The sequence below is a fragment of the Nycticebus coucang genome, chromosome 5 (genome assembly GCF_027406575.1).
Source record: "Nycticebus coucang isolate mNycCou1 chromosome 5, mNycCou1.pri, whole genome shotgun sequence".
NCBI classification, from domain to species: domain Eukaryota; kingdom Metazoa; phylum Chordata; class Mammalia; order Primates; family Lorisidae; genus Nycticebus; species Nycticebus coucang.
The window spans coordinates 86,357,046-86,373,128 of record NC_069784.1 but is presented as its reverse complement, the minus strand read 5'-3'; the positions used below and the strand labels follow the sequence as shown (position 1 = coordinate 86,373,128).

Below are 16,083 nucleotides of genomic sequence, written 5' to 3'. Positions count from 1 at the left end.
TCTGTCTCTAAAAAAAAAAAAAAAATACCTTAAAATAATAAGAATAGTCAGCAATTGTGGTTTAATAGCATCTTATGGACAGTTAATGTTCATATTGAAGGAGTTCATGAAATTTTATCCCTAAAATATGAGTTTCTCCTCACTTCACGGTAATTTTGAGTTAGTCCCAGAAGTTTATAAAGTTATCAAGTGAAAACTTGTATTTCTTATCCTTCTGTGTATTTGAACTTGGAGGCAAAGCTGGAAATGGTACTTCCTGAACGTGGTAGTCAATCAGCGTACAATTCTTTTTACTTGTGAATCTTACGTTTTAAAAAATTACTGCTTTCCACAAAATCTTGGTCCATCTATATAAGGCTTGAGATTAAAATGTATTTGCGAATTACTAAAAATAAATTAATTTCCTTTATCATCATTTAAAAATCACATGGAATGGCAATTTACCCAAGCACTCAGGGCCACACCTCTGCAGATTAAGGTGCTAGCAAGCCTGGAGCTAAAACTGCAAAGAGATAGGCTCCTTGCCTCAGTACTAGAGAAGAAACACCCTATAAACCAGAGATGATAGGACTGCCCTAGAGCTAAGTGTAAGGTGCTGGGGGCCGGAGGGGTGGTGAGGCAGATCTGAGAAAGACTTCCCAGAGGAGTTGTTTTTAATAATCACTTTGATAGTTTGAATAAAAGACTACTGCCAAACAGCTTGAGAAATTTGTTGACCTTTTTACTTAAAGCACCGTATGTACTTCCTTTAACCTCATTAATTTTCTTTGCACACTTATTTATGGCAAAGATAAACTAAAGCTAAATATTCAAATAGTTCTAATAAGATTTTACAATTTACCTTAACAATCTTTTTTTTTTTTTTGAAACGGAATCTTATTATGTCGCCCTCTGTAGAGTGCTTTGCCGTCACAGCTCACAGCAACCTCAAACTCTTGGGCTTAAGCGATTCTCTTGCCTCAGCCTCCCGAGTAGCTGGGACTACAGGCACTCACTACAGCTCCTGGCTATTTTTTGTTGTTGTCGTTGTGGTTGTCATTGTTGTTTTAGCTGGCCCGGATTCGAACCTGCCAGCCTCCGTGTATGCGGTCAGTTCCCTACCCACTGAACTACGGGCGCCGCCTAAACAGCCCATTTGAATGTTTGGAAGTAATGTGAAACAAACAATTCAGAATGTATGATAAATATGATTGACATTGTTACCAAGGATTTTATTTGTCTCTTGTTTTAGGCAATTGAGATAATAGAAATATTTTAATGACCTAATGGTTATTGTCTTTCCTAGATGAAAACTTTTCAATTCTTCATAATAAAAGGGGAGTTCTTGGAATGGTCAACAGAGGCCGTCACAGCAACGCATCACAATTTTATATCACGCTACAAGCAACTCCTTATCTAGATAAAAAATATGTGGCTTTTGGGTATGTACATCATAGGTTTTCTATATAATAATATTCACACATCTAAAAATGTCATTCAAAAAGATTTGGGTAAGTCTTACACGCAGGCTATGAATAACTAAAGATAGGGCTTAAAAGCAAAAGTAATACAAATATAAACAAAAATATTTAGTAATAAGAATTTTGTAAAAAGTTTCATATCTATAAATATCCAGAAACTGGCAGGCACTGTGGCTAATGCTGTCATCCCAGCACTTTGGGAGGCAGAGGCAGGAGGATCATTTGAGCCCAGAAGTTGGAAGCTACTATGATTGGTGTGCTGCACTACACTTGAGGCTGGGTGAAAGAGCAAGACCCTGTCTCTAAAAAACACACAAAACAAACAAACAAAAAAACACATAGTGGCTGGGCACAGTAGCTCATGCCTATACTCCCAGCACTTGGGAGGCTAAGGCAGGTGGGTTGCCTGAGCTCACGAGTTCAAGACCAGCTTGAGCCAGAGCGAAACCCTGTCTCTAAAACATAGCCAGGTGTTGTCGTGGGCACCTGTAGTCCCAGCTACTTGGGAGGCAGAGGCAAGGGGATCACTTGAGCCCAAGACTTTGAGGTTGCTGTGAGCTGTGATGCCACAGTACTCTACTAAGGGTGACATAGTGAGACTCTGTCTCAAAAAGAAAAAAAAAAACCCCACCTAGAAACCATTCAGACATAGCCATGATAATGTTCTGTATGTCTCTATCTCTTTCAGCCATATATCTATCTATCTATTGTTAGCCTCAAGGATATTATCAATTCTTATCATTATAAACTATACCATAATGCTTAATAACAGATATATTTATATGTAGAAGTGAAGTGGTGAAGCCATTTAAGTAATTGTCCATGGACATGGTGAAGAGATAAAAACTATGCAACTTACTTGTGACTTTTTTATTGAACAACTTTAAGTATGGAAACATCTCAGATAATAGTTGTTATTAGAATATTATTAGCAAGATGCATATAGGCACGTGGAGCTAGAATGGGTGATGGGTATACTTTTCATCATTCCAGAGTGTCCTCTCTCTCATTACAGAGGTGAATGTGGGGTGGAGCTTAGCTTGTCGTCCCTGAAATTATATAAGGTATTAGAATTTTTCTGAATAACTGGTAGATTTATTACAGCCACTCCATGGGGATAATTATTGACTCTTCAACCCCTAAAGAAATTTCATATCGGCGTTCATTTTAACCACAATAATTCCTTTACTGTAATGCTTCCGTGATACTTCCAGGTTGAAAAAAATAGAAAGTGTATTTTCATCCAAAGTGTATCTTTAATGAGATGACTTTACATTAGTAGATGCGACCTCATGAGTTGACTTCAGTTTTTCCTTGCCCTAAATAAACTCTTTTGTGATTTTGAAAAGTCTGAATTTATTTTAAATGCAAATAACCCTCACTATTTCTCGGGTCACATAAGTCACTTTCTACCGTCTTGCTGACACTCTCTCCACCCTCTACTAACTGCTTCCTGATCCTTCTATCTCAGCTAAAGTTTCCTTTCTCAGGCACAAACATGCCTACTTTAGAGTTTTTAATGCCTCCATCACCACCTCGACATAGGCAGAGCCTGAGCTCTGGCATGTCATTCCAGGTCCTGCCCTCTTTGGCTCCATGTGTATTTTTTCAGCCTTTGCTTCTGCAGTTTCCCTGACTCATTCAATCAGAATTTTGTAAAACACCTGCAATGTGCCAGTCATGGTACACAGTGCTGGGGAAGAGCACAATTCCTGCTCTTCAGGAAGCTTAGAGTGTGTTAGGAAACTAGCAGCCATGTGACAGTGAGGCGCAGGCTAGATAAGCTGTGTGAATGTGCTTTGGGAGCGCCTTCAGGAAGGCAGGAGGGTGCGAGGTCCTGGTTTCCTGTTGATGGCTGGTATTCTCTGTGATTCCCCTTCCTCTTGGGGAAATCCCTAATTTTTATTGTCATCACCACTCTGGCCTCAGGGAGGCACTGCATCCCTTTTGTTATTCTGGCTCAAGTATGATCTAAATGCATCTTAAATCTCCAAATCACAGCTGAGGCTGGGCTGGAATTATTTAAACAAGACCCTACAGAACCCTAAGGGAGAAGCTGAAAGGTAATAACGTAATAGGAGACTAAACAATCTGGTTAAACCAGATGAAACATAACCCCTTCAGGGGCACCTTCCTTCCCAGTTGTAGGGTTGCCTCTTCCTTATCAGTTCTTATCATCTGAGGGTGTATCCGAGTTTCTGGAAGCCCAGACACAGTTAGCAAGGTCCAGAGAGGTACAGAAGTTTCCTCTCCAGTCTGAGAGAGGCCTTCCTTCTCCTTCCAAGGTCTAGTTTCTAGTACATGAACCTGCCTGCAGAGAGATGATATGAGTAATGCCCTTCAGGAGAGACTGCAGCAACCCACAGAGCATGGCCCAGCCCAGTGGTGGTCTAGGGAAAGAGTATCGTAGCTCAAGCCTGTAAGATCTCCTTTCATCGTCCACATGGGGAAGGGGGAAAGATGTTGGAGAAAGTGATGGGGGAATTAATTTCATTTTAAGAGACTTGTATGGCGGGAGAAGGTCGTGGAAAGCTTCATGAAAAAGTGAGCTGGGTAGTGAAAGTCAAGTAGAAGTTAGCCAGATGGAGAAGGCTAGAAATCACAATTAGTCAAGTTGATATTAGCAAATGAAGAGCTTTTTCAGGGAAGCCCTAAAGGGGCAGACAGCATTTTATCTACAAATGGCCAGAGAGCCTAGGCCCCAGTGGAGATTGGAGAGCCTGGAGACAGGAGACGAGACAGTCCTGTGTCTTGGCCGATCTGCCCCATGCCGCACTCTTTTAATTGAAAGAACCATCAGAGGCTAGCTCCATTCCTCAGGGAGCAGAGATCAGACTGGCATGGCTTCGAGGCATCTTTTACGGGTATTCACGCACTCAGCTGCCTGGCGTGTGCCAGGTGTTGTGCTAGGCACTGCCCTCATGGGAGCATCAAAAATTTATCAAAGAAGCAAATACAAGATTTCAACCCTGAGAACTCATTTAAAGGAGAAGGGGACCTTGACATGAGCAGGGAGGCCTGGGAAAGGTCCCTGAGGAAGTGATGACTGGGCCAAGGCCTGAAGGAAGGCCAGGAAGTGACCAGGCCCAGGGGTTAGGAAAAAGAGCAAAAGGGACAGCTGAGACGGGAGAGGATTCTTAAGGCGCTGAAAGCTGGTCTGGCAGGAGCAGGGGACAGGCACCCAGACTCCCAGGGGCCTTGGGAAGAAGACCATGAAAGTCATGGTAGGCCCTGGTGAGGAGTTTTGGTCTTTACCTTAAGGATAATGGGAAATTAGTATTGTATTTTGAGCAGGGAGGTGACAGTGACATCAGATTTGTATTTTAAAAGCTTACCCTGTGGCAGTGAGGAGAGTAAGGAAGACCATGGAGCAGATGGAGGGAGGGCAGCCAGGCGCTGCAGCTGCAGGCAGGAGGGCCGGTAGCCTGGATGGTGGTGCTGGTGCAGACACAACTAAGTGGACACGTCTAGAGCTGTTTGGGAGACTTATGACTGATGTTCATTTACTCTGTAGGAAATAGCCTTAGCTATAATGGGGTAGAACCTTCTTTGGGAATGTACAGTAAATGTGAAAGTTTATGACTGACTAAATTTTCCATTTTTTCTCCTCCGTAGGCAATTGATTGAAGGAACAGAAGTTCTTAAACAACTAGAACTAGTTCCAACAGAGAATGAAAGACCAATACCTACATGTGTGATTGCTGACAGCGGAGATATTTATGTCTGATTTTCACCTCAATATTTTCTGTGATAATTTATTACTTTCTATCTGATCAGCTGTTTCTAGATTTAATTAAACAGTGCTTGTAGCATGTAATTTGAAAGCTGTGGCAGACACTGGAGGTGGGCTCATCTAACACCCTATTTTCCTTTAGTACCTTCACCATAGAGACTGTAAAAATGAAACACTCAATTTCCCAGCCTCCTTTGCAGCCAGGTGTGGCCACCAGATGTGGTTCTGGCCATTGAGATGGGAGGAGGAGCACCACTACCCCGCTCCCCTTCACCCAGGCTTGAATGCAGCTAGAGCCACAGCTGGCCCCGTGTGGCCATGAAGGAAAAGCCAGGAGAACTGCAGAAAGACATCAGCTCCAACTATTGCGCTGTGGAACCAATGCAACCACTTAACTCTGGACTTTGTACCATATGAGACCAGTCAGTAGACCCCTGTGTTGTCAATATCACTGAGAAGTTTGTAACTTGAAACCAAAAACATTCTTCATTTAGCAGTGTACCTAATGGTTTTGGACCATAAAACATTTGTAATAGAATTACGTTCTCATTTGTAACCACATTTCCACCAAGAGAAGCTTGGTAAATAACCAAAGTGATACAATAGAAACAAACCAATTCACTGTAATATTTCCTTGCTGATACATTGCATTCAGAAGGTATGTACACCCTGGATGGGTTTTTTTTGGGGGGTGGTGGTGCTGGATTTGAATGGGCCACCTCCGGTATATGGGGCCAGCGCCCTACTCCTTTGAGCCACAGGTGCCTCCCTACACTCTGGATGTTTTTATATATGATGTGAACATAATTCTTGTCTCTCTGAGCCATACCAACCATACAGCCATGTGAAAATCAAGGGCTTGAGTTACATCCTCATGGTGGTTGACTGGAGATCCAGCTTTATCAGCTGCTTTGTAAGCTAAGAGTCTCAAACTCTTGTCAGCTGGGGAGCTTTTTACACACAGATTGCTGGACTCTGTCCTTGACCTACTAAATCAAAATCTAAGCCTGAGCCAGGGATTTTGTGTCCACTTAGCTCTGTTCCAGTGGTTCTCATTTAGACAGCTGGGCACTAGTCACCGGGGAATCACTGCCAGGCATACGTGACTGGTTTCATCCCCCTTGGTGTAGTCAGCAGTGTTTGACTCTTCTATTGGTGACCCTGTCCAGTGCCTGTCACCACCAGTACGCTGTGTCCCTGCTGTGCCCAGGGCAGTGTGCTTTCTTTCCCTCAGCAAAAGGAGGTTTATTTTTCAAGAATGATCTCTGCTCAGTCTCAAAGGGGCAGTCCTCTAATTGATTTGGAACTTGCAAAAGGTAGGCATATGCTTTTTTTCATGCTTCCTGTTTTGAAATTAATTATATAGTCATCAGAAGTTGCAAAAAATAGTACAGAGCAGTCCTGTGTATCCTTCACCCTGTTTCCCCAGTGGTTATATCTTATACAACTATGGTACAGTATCACCACCAGGAGATTGACATTGTGCAATGTGTGTGTGCCATCTTACTAAGCATATGCAGAACTTTTACAGCGCCACAGAGATCTCCCTCATGATGTCCCTTAATAATCACAGGTGTGGCTCCCCTGGCCCCCCATCCCTAACCCCTGACAACTGGCATTTTTTTTTTTTTGAATGACAGCTTAATTGTTCTATGCCATATGCCTTTACACTGAGGGTATGAGGAGGAAGCACACTGCCTATATCACATTCTCAGCTGACTCAGAAGCAGCTTATGTTAAGAATGTGTGTTCTGGGCGGCGCCTGTGGCTCAGTCGGTAAGGCGCCGGCCCCATATACTGAGGGTGGCGGGTTCAAACCCGGCCCCAGCCAAATTGCAACCAAAAAATAACTGGGCATTGTGGCGGGCGCCTGTAGTCCCAGCTACTCGGGAGGCTGAGGCAAGAGAATCGCTTAAGCCCAGGAATTGGAGGTTGCTGTGAGCTGTGTGAGGCCACAGCACTCTACCGAGGGCCATAAAGTGAGACTCTGTCTCTACAAAAAAAAACAAAAAAAAACAAAAAGAATGTGTTTTCTAGGCTTGGCGCCTGTGGCTCAAACGGCTAAGGTACCGGTCACATACACCTGAGCTGGTGGGTTCGAATCCAGCTCAGGCGGGTTCAAATCCAGCTCAGGCTGGCCAAACAATGACAACTGCAACTAAAAAAAAAAATAGCCGGGTCTTGTGGCGGATGCCTGTAGTCCCAGCTGAGGACTGGAGACTGAGGCAGGAGAATCGCTTGAGCCCAGAAGTTGGAGGTTGCTGTGAGCTGTGATGCCACAGCACTCTATCCAGGATGACGGCTTGAGGCCCTGCCTCAAAAAGAAAAAAAAAAAGAATGTGTGTTCTAGGCTAGGCGTGGTGGCTCACGCCTGTAGTACCAGTGCTGTGGGAGGCCAAGTGGTGGATTGTCGAGCTCAGAGGATCAAGACCAGTATGAGCAGCAGTGAGCCAGAGTAAGACCCCGTCTCTACTAACAACATCAAAAACAGCTAGCACTGCCAGAGGAAGAAGAAAATCAATAAAAAAGGAGTACTTCAAACAAAGAAGAATGGACAAGCAAACTGAAATTAAAAATTAAAAAAAAAAAAGAACGTGTGTTCTAGAGCCAGACTGCCTGGGTTTAAACGCTGGCTTTGCCATGCCTAGCTGCATAAACTCAGGCAAGAACTCTGTGCCTCAATTTCTTCATTTGAGAAACAGTGGTACCTACCACGCAGGATTGTTGCAAGCGTTCAATGAATCAATTTGTATAAAGAACCTAGAATCAGGGCCTAGTATGCTATAAGTGTTCAATAAATGTATTCTCAAGAAATTTAATACTCAATAAATTACTGATTTATAACCTTCAGGATGTGGTCACAGAACTAGTGTATTTTTTAAAAGCTTTCCCGTTACACTGATAGCCGGATTTAGAACCCTTGAAAAGCCATCTCCTTTTCCTATGTTCATAGAGTACAGGAAGAGGAGAACTCTGGCCATTTGTCTGAAGCCTCCAGGCCCTCTCGGGGCCTCTGTCCAGGTTCCTGTCACACTGAGGACATCTCAGATAAAAGGGAGCTGAGCTTGCCACCAAGACTAAGAAACCAGTGAAGCAATAAGTTAATGAAAACTGATGCTTTGCAGGCATCCTGGTTAAAACAAGTTACAAGCGTCGGTCATGTAATAACAAGCAGCAGAGCAATTTTTGCTGGTGATGAACCTGTATATTAATGGCATTAAGCATTTAATACGATGTTGTGAAAGAACTAGGATATTTGAGTGTGTATAAGAAACCCATAGGAGGGTGGTGCCTGTGGTTCAGTGAGTAAGGCGCCAGCCCCATATACCGAGGGTGGCGGGTTCAAACCCAGCCCCAGCTGAACTGCAACCAAAAAATAGCCAGGCGTTGTGGCAGGCGCCTGTAATCCCAGCTGCTTGGGAGGCTGAGGCAGGAGAATCGCGGAAGCCCAAGAGCTAGAGGTTGCTGTGAGTCCTGTGTACATCATGGCACTCTACTGAAGGCAGTAAGGTGAGACTCTGTCTCTACAAAAAAAAAAAAAAAAAAAAACCCATAGGAAGCTGAATGCAGCTTCCTATGTCAGTTTAGCAGTAATGTAAAAGTAGAACTTTCCCAATCTTCTCAAGGATGGCAAGTTCATGGTCTCTTTTTTCCCTCTAACTTTCCACTTCTAGGCCATAGAAACTTCAACCACAGATCTATCTATGCAGTGGTTCTTATTACCACCATTTAAAAGTACACATAGCGATACGGGTGTTTGAATAATTTATATGTTTAAGCCCATAGTTTAAAGACACTATTACAAAAGACTCAAAGCTTATTCTAATTAACTCCAAATATAAGACTTTGATCTGACCAAATTGACTTCTTTTTTTCTTTTGAGACAGAGTGTCACTCTGCCGCCCAAGCTAGAGCACCATGGCATCAGCCTAGCTCACTGCAAGCTCAAACTCCTGGGCCCATCCCTCTTGCTTCAGCCTCCCAACTAGCTGAGACTACAGGTACATGCCACCACACCGGCTAATTTTTTCTGTTTTTAGTAAGGACAGGGTCTCACTTTGCTCAGGCTGGTCTTGAACTCCTGAACTCAAGCGATCCTCCCATCTCAGCCTTGCAGAATACTAGGATTACAGGCATGAGACAATGCACCTGGTCCCAATGAAAGACTTTCGTTTAATCATTCAGAGGGGATCTAGATTTTTTTCTTTTTTGAGGGTACAAATAGGAGAGTAAAAGCTTCCTGATGATTTATACGAAATGTTAGTTACATGTCTAAACTTACCCTAATTGCTGATATGGCAAAGTCAAGTATACTTACACCTTGTGAATAAGGGAGTGTAGAATCTCAACATTTTTCTTGTTTGGGGAGTTTTTAGGTAAAGATTTAAAATCCTATCTAAGCAATTTGTTTGCCCTAACTGCAAACATGCTGGTTATTTGTTAACGAATAGACAGTCTAGCATCCTCAGGACTCCAGACTCTTGAGTGTTTACACTTTATGCATATTTTAAATTAAGCATATTTGTTTTAGGATCACCTTTCCAGCAATGTGATTGTCAACCTGTCACTGTCCTCATTTGTAAAAATAACAAGTAAATAAGTGTTTAGCTGTTTTGTACTTCTATACCATTAGTGATTCTCTGAGTAATTTATAAAATCAATATATCAACAGTACTATCATTTACTTTTGGTTTTCAGTTTCATTAGTACAATATGGGGACACTATCTCATAGTGTTTTGAGGGTTAATTGAGACGGCAAGGTCTCAAGTTGATGGTTGAGACACTTGTTAATAATGCTTGGCATATAGCAGATATTCAATAAAAATTAGTTTCCCTTCTGAAATGTCTCCCACAAACACCAAACTGCTGCTGACAGAAAAAAAAAAAATCATTTCAAGAAACACCACATTGTGCTTAGTATTAGCTGTTCTCACTAACACTGTGTTAACTTTCAATTGACTGAACTAATTCAAAGGTATCTTTGAAAATTAAAATTAAGCCTGGTGCTGTGGCTCATGCTTATAATCACAGCTACTGGAGAGGCTGAGGTGAGAAGCTTATTTGAGGCCAGGAGTTGGAGACAGCCTGGGAGACATAGGAAGACCTCATCTCAAAAAAAAAAAATTTTTTTTAATTAAGTTAAAATTAGTCTCCACACCACCTAGCAATAGTCTGTCCCTTATGGAAACTCGTTTTTTAAAAATTATATAATCACCACCACTTCAATCTGACAAATCTTAAATCAGTCCATATCAAATGTTATGTATCATACAAAATATTGGTTAAAAAAAACTCAAGTTTGAGGTGATGCTGACACTGCTGGTGTGGCAATCACATTTTAAAACCCACTGGGATATAAAAAAGACATAGATCTAGGAGAGACTTGGTGGCACACAGGTCTGTAGGTCACTGCCGTGTGCACTGAAACAGAAAAGAATGAAGAAAAACGATAAAGACAAAAACCTTTGACTCCATCAAAGCAGCAGAGGAGGTGTGCATACATTGGCCCATCAAGGTCCCCAGTAGTTCCCCGCCCCCCACCAAGCTCGTGAATAATGGCAACATGACAGTCTAGAGTTCTGTGGCAGGGAATGGGACATTTGGGCTGCTCAGGGCATGCTCTTTGCCAATTGGTTCAGAATGACTTAAATATTTTAATAAACAGAGTGGGTACTGGGTATGTTCTGGCTGCAAACCAGCTCTCCGAGATAGGAGCAGGAGGTGCCCAGTGGACGCGTGGCCTGAGGGAAGTTCTGACAGAAGCAGGATGGCAGAAAGCTGCTGAGGTCGGTTAGCTTGAACCTGGAGGCTAGTCCTGAGGAACAAGTCAGAAAAAGGCTTCCATTTCCTAACGGACGGGGCTATGATGCAGAGCTCTACAGGACCAGGATTTGAAGCTGGATGGAAATAAAAATCATGCCTCTTAGGTGACGGCCTAAAGAGAACCTGACCTGGCCTCCAGGACTCCTGCACATCCAGAAGTTTTATGTTGTTTGTACCACATACAACATGGGGGAAAAAAACTGTAATATGTCTTGTTTGATATAGCTTTGTAGATGAAGACTTGCTATTAGGAAATGCAGCAATTTATAGGAAAGGAACAGTTGTCTGAAATTTAAGAGTATAAATCAGTCTTCTCAACCTTTGATACTATGCATGTCTTCTGGGGATCTTATTATTAATCAGGCAGGCTCTGATTCAGGAGGTCTGAGACCTGCAAGTCTGCTTTTCTTGCAAATTTCTAGGTGACGTAAATGGTATTGGTTCATGGACCACGCTTTGGGAAACAAGAGTAAACCAGTGGTTTTCAACCTAATTTGTGTATTAGAAACACCTGGGGAACTTTTAAAACTCTCGGGCATTACTTCAGACTGATTATGTCAGTACCAAGGCATCAGTATTTTTCAACTTCCCCCATCCGGTGCAGCCAAGATTGTGAACAAGTGCTCTGAAGTGTAAGGCTCCCTCTCTAAAACTCTGGAACAGATAGGAAAAAATATACACAAAGTGGAAAACCTCCTGATGAGAATATCTCTAATTTCATCATCCATCCTAACCACAGTGTTAATAGTAAAAATCTAATATACAGTTTCAGCCTGCTACTAATCTTCGATTTGTCCTGATCCTTCTCTAACTTTGTCAAAACTAATTTAGATGCGACAGTAATCTCACCGTTATCTGGCAGCCACAGGGTGAAAAGCTAAATGTGGATTCTGGTTGCTGAGAGTCACTATTAAAAATAGGCCTAATTCCCTAGCCCAAACTATACCATATCAGACCACAAACTCTGTTTTCACTTGATATTAACATGGAAATACACCAATTAGGGGGGTGGGGAGGGTGAAAAAAAAAAGAAATACGCTAATTAAAAGCAAATTCACTTCACTTCACTTATTGTAACACGGTTTGACTATATTATACCAGTAAGTGTACAGAATGCATGTACCAATGTATATACAGAAATAAAGTCTCATAGCATTAAGCAGCTATAATTTGGTATCCTGGGAATAGGATACCAAGCGCGTGGGACTACAAGTCTCAGTATTACCACATCACAGTACTGTATAAGCAGTTCAATAACATACTCCATTATTTAACTCTGTGTCAACAGAGGCACAGTAGCAATGCAGTTCAGGGTATGCAGTATGACCAGTTGGAAATGCACTTGCAGTCAGATAAATATACTTGTACTGAATAATCGGAATGTCCCACAAAAAGCACAGGGCAGTATAACAGCAGCCATAGAAAGAAAGTCCATACCCAATTGTGACTAGCTAGGAAAACAGTAGAGGTCTTAGACACGGGCGCTTCAGGGTGCTGAAAACACATGGGAGCCATGGAGGGAGGAAGTGAGTGTTGGGTCACTGACAGCACAATGCACCAAGCTTAAACTCTTATTTTTGTTTTGGCCGGGTTTTGTGCCTGTTGCTTGACAATGCAACAAATTGGGAGTTGGGAGTTCCAAATAACAGGCAGTTTACTATATGACATGAGCTTTAATCCACATTGTTAAATTGCATTATAGGCACTAGTGCTGGCCTCCTACCTGTACCTCTGCCAGATGAATCCGCCCCAACCCACAGCTGAGGAGAGGCTGTGGTTCAGGGAGCTACTTGTAGCAGCTGCCTTCCTGTGCTCTTAGCTACTGCTATTTTTGGCAAGGGTGGACAACGGAAGTGACCCTGTTTGTTCATTTACTCATTCTTTTTTTTTTTTTTTTTAAAAAACATGTTAATGAAGTGCCTTCTATGAGCAGGGAATAAATTGGTGAGCACTGTTCTTATTCTAGAGTTGCCAATGTAGCAAGGAGGACAAATAATAGCAGTACACTGGGGTATATGCTTTCTTATGGGTGCACAGGGCAGGAACATCTTCTGTAGTCTAGGGATGGGGAGGAAGGGCTAGTTCAGGATTTTATGGATGGCTTGAGACAGGAGTGACATCTTAACTGAGAGACCTGAAGAGACAAGTAGGAGTTTTCCAGAAGGAGGTAAGATGAAACTGCATGAAGATCCAGACACAAAAGCAAAGATAAGCGGTTAGAACTGAAAGTTCAAAGAACCCTAGTATATATTTCATAGGATGGGGTCAGAGGAGAGAGTAGGTAGTGAACATGTCAGGAAGGCCTATGTGTCAGTCAAGTTTTCTCTTCCCAGAACTGTAACTGGAATAATTGCCAATGGAGATGGTTAGCTGTGGGAACTAGGGCTGGCAAGGTCCTGGGGGATTAGAGCTTGAAGCATTGTCCCAGCAAACCAGATTCACACGCTGGGGATGTCTCCTTTTAAGTTCAAATCTGCTTTGGCCCACACATACTTGGTTTCCCATCCCTGAATGTCTATAGGATTTACTATCATATTCTTACCATGAATTATCCCCCTTTAATATAAGCTAGTACAAGAGACTTTCTATTCATTGCTATCAGGTAGTACAGCTGAACTTCCAAATTCCAAGCGGCTACTGGATATTAACTATCCTGTTTAGAGTGTTTGGGGGTAGTGTTGACAGACCAAAGCAATTTGTTTTTATTTTCTGTTTATAAAATGAGAGATTTACACTGCTAGCATATTCCCAAGAGCAGAAGCACTCTGTCTTGCTGCCTTCACGAAAAGAAAGGCTTAAGAAAGTGATTCTAACAACCAATCAATGATCTAATTGCAGGCAGTCTCTAAAAGGAAATAACTTAAGTAATAACCTGACCTTGCAAATAGACGCTTGTATGACAGTGAGTTCTTAAGGTGAGGGGGGATTTTCACCCTCCAGAGGACACTTAACAATATTGGGAGGTATTTTTGGTTGTTACAACTGAGGTGTCAGTAGAGGCCAGGAATGCTGCTAAATATTCCATGAAGCACTGGACAGGCAAGAATCAGCCAGCCTAAAATTTCAATAGTGCCAAGGCTGAGATAACTTGCTCCTTCAGGAACTAAAAATAAAGCTGTTTCTCTAGAATGGTGAAAATGACTTTGGAACTCTTCCTTACCTACCTCTACAGATGCCAGGCAAAATAAAATAAGCCAATGGCTTTCCAGTCTTAAATCAAGAGTGAAATGTCCCCTTATGAGGACTAATGAAAATGTGAGGACTAGACTTGAACACTCAAATGACAAATTGTTACCCAATGGTCTCCATGGTGTTGTGTGTTCATCTTGGGGTAGAAACAAGATAATCCACTGGGGTATAGAACTTCTATTGTATCCTTCACCTTAAAAAGAGATTTTCATTTAGTCTGGGTGTCAGTCATGTGCTAAACATGGCCTGAAAGGTGTTCTGAGAGGAGAGTAGACATTTCTTTTTCTTTCTTTTTTTTTTTTTTGTAGGCCTCGGTAGAGTGCTGTGGCAACACAGCTCACAGCAACCTCCAACTCCTGGGCTTACGCGATTCTCTTGCCTCAACCTCCCAAGTAGCTGGGACAACAGTCCCCTGCCACAACGCCCGGCTTTGGGGGCTGAGTTTGAACCCACTATCTTTGGCATATGGGGTCAGCGCCCTACCCACTGAGACATTTATTTACTCCACGGTCCTACGTTCAAAACAGAAGGGGCCGGATCATTCAAAATGATCAGTTTCTTGTTTACATCCAATCAAATCTCCAAAATGATCAGTTTCTTGTTTACATCCAATCAAATCTCTGACTAGTGTAGTCAATGGAACAAATGTTCCGTCATGAGGGTACAAAAGGACCACACTGATAAGATTCCAGAAGGAAATAAAAGCTTTCTATTTGAGGCAAAAAGGTAAAGCACTTATGTAGTCATCTTTTTCAGTGTTTGTGGCTCAGCAAAACAGACTTTCACAAAAGTAATTAATATTCATGTTATTTTATAAGGGCAAATATTAAAATTACATGATAAATATAAAACATCTCAAGGCACAGCATTAAATACAACTTTTTAAATTTCCACTTTTTTTACTAATTGACACATGCATATCAAATTTTGCAAATACTGTATTTTGAGACTGGGCATCAGATGGCGCTCACCCTAACTGGAAACCTGAGCAACGCCTGAACCCTTACTCTTAAAAATCCAGCTCTGCTGTTGGGCAATCCCGTGTCTAGGTTAGGTCTTTTTTCTGAGTCTCAATTTCCTCCCCCGTAATGTGGAGGTGGTAACCGGCCCAACAGCCTTGCGATTCATACTGGCTTTGGTTCTCTGACTGCAGCAGCTGAGTTTTCAGCGCTGCCCCACAGTCTAAAATTGCAGTTCGGAAAAACCAGCATGGGAAAGTGTGACGGAAGTAGACACTATGTGGCTCTGGCAGGACCACTTTCAGGGCCTCAGCCGCTCACACTATGTGTGCGGCAGAGCAGAAACTGAACCACGTGGTGTCTCCATTTCCCCCAGGGAGTCCCATCTCAAAGTTACTTCCAGCAAAATCAATCTTCAAGGAAAAAGGCGGGGGGGGGGCACGGAGGTCTTATCGAGGATGTAAGTAAGCACTTTGGGGATGCGGTAGTATGGCACAAGTTTAGTTCTTGCTTGGTTTTACTTGCACCTCATAGAAACAACATCAGCCTTACGTCCTAGAGGCGCAGCCGGACAAGTCACACCAGGCCGCAAAATTACAGCCTCGCGGGGGCGCTCAGGCGGACGCCACATGCCACGTCACGTGGGTTGTTCCATCCAAGCCAGGGTGTGGGTTTTCCCAGTGGCAGGCAGGAGGAAAGCTCACTCGCTTCTTGTGTGGAAAGCTGAGAACAAGAAAAATCATTTGCAGAGGCTGGACAGATTCCTTGCTATACTACAGTCGCTTTGAGGGGCAGCATCCTTCGGTTTCCTCTTGACTTCAGTGCTTCCCCCCCCCCAGTGGAATTCCCCTTGGTATCGCCCAGACCCCGCCTCCTCTCAGCCTCGCCCCTGCACGCCGCAGCCCGGGGCCCCTCACG

The 16,083-nt window shown here is 42.9% G+C and overlaps 1 protein-coding gene across 1 annotated transcript in view; it reads left to right on the top strand.

The window, feature by feature from the left end:
- The window catches only part of PPIL6 (peptidylprolyl isomerase like 6), a 37,925-nt gene extending 32,658 nt beyond the window's left edge, over positions 1-5,267 (top strand). The window contains exons 7-8 of the mRNA XM_053590397.1: positions 1,286-1,421; positions 5,076-5,267. Of these exons, the coding sequence (XP_053446372.1) occupies positions 1,286-1,421; positions 5,076-5,187 (248 nt within the window). The 3' untranslated portion in view covers positions 5,188-5,267. The remainder of the gene's footprint in view (positions 1-1,285; positions 1,422-5,075) is intronic.
- The last annotated feature ends 10,816 nt before the right edge of the window (positions 5,268-16,083 follow it).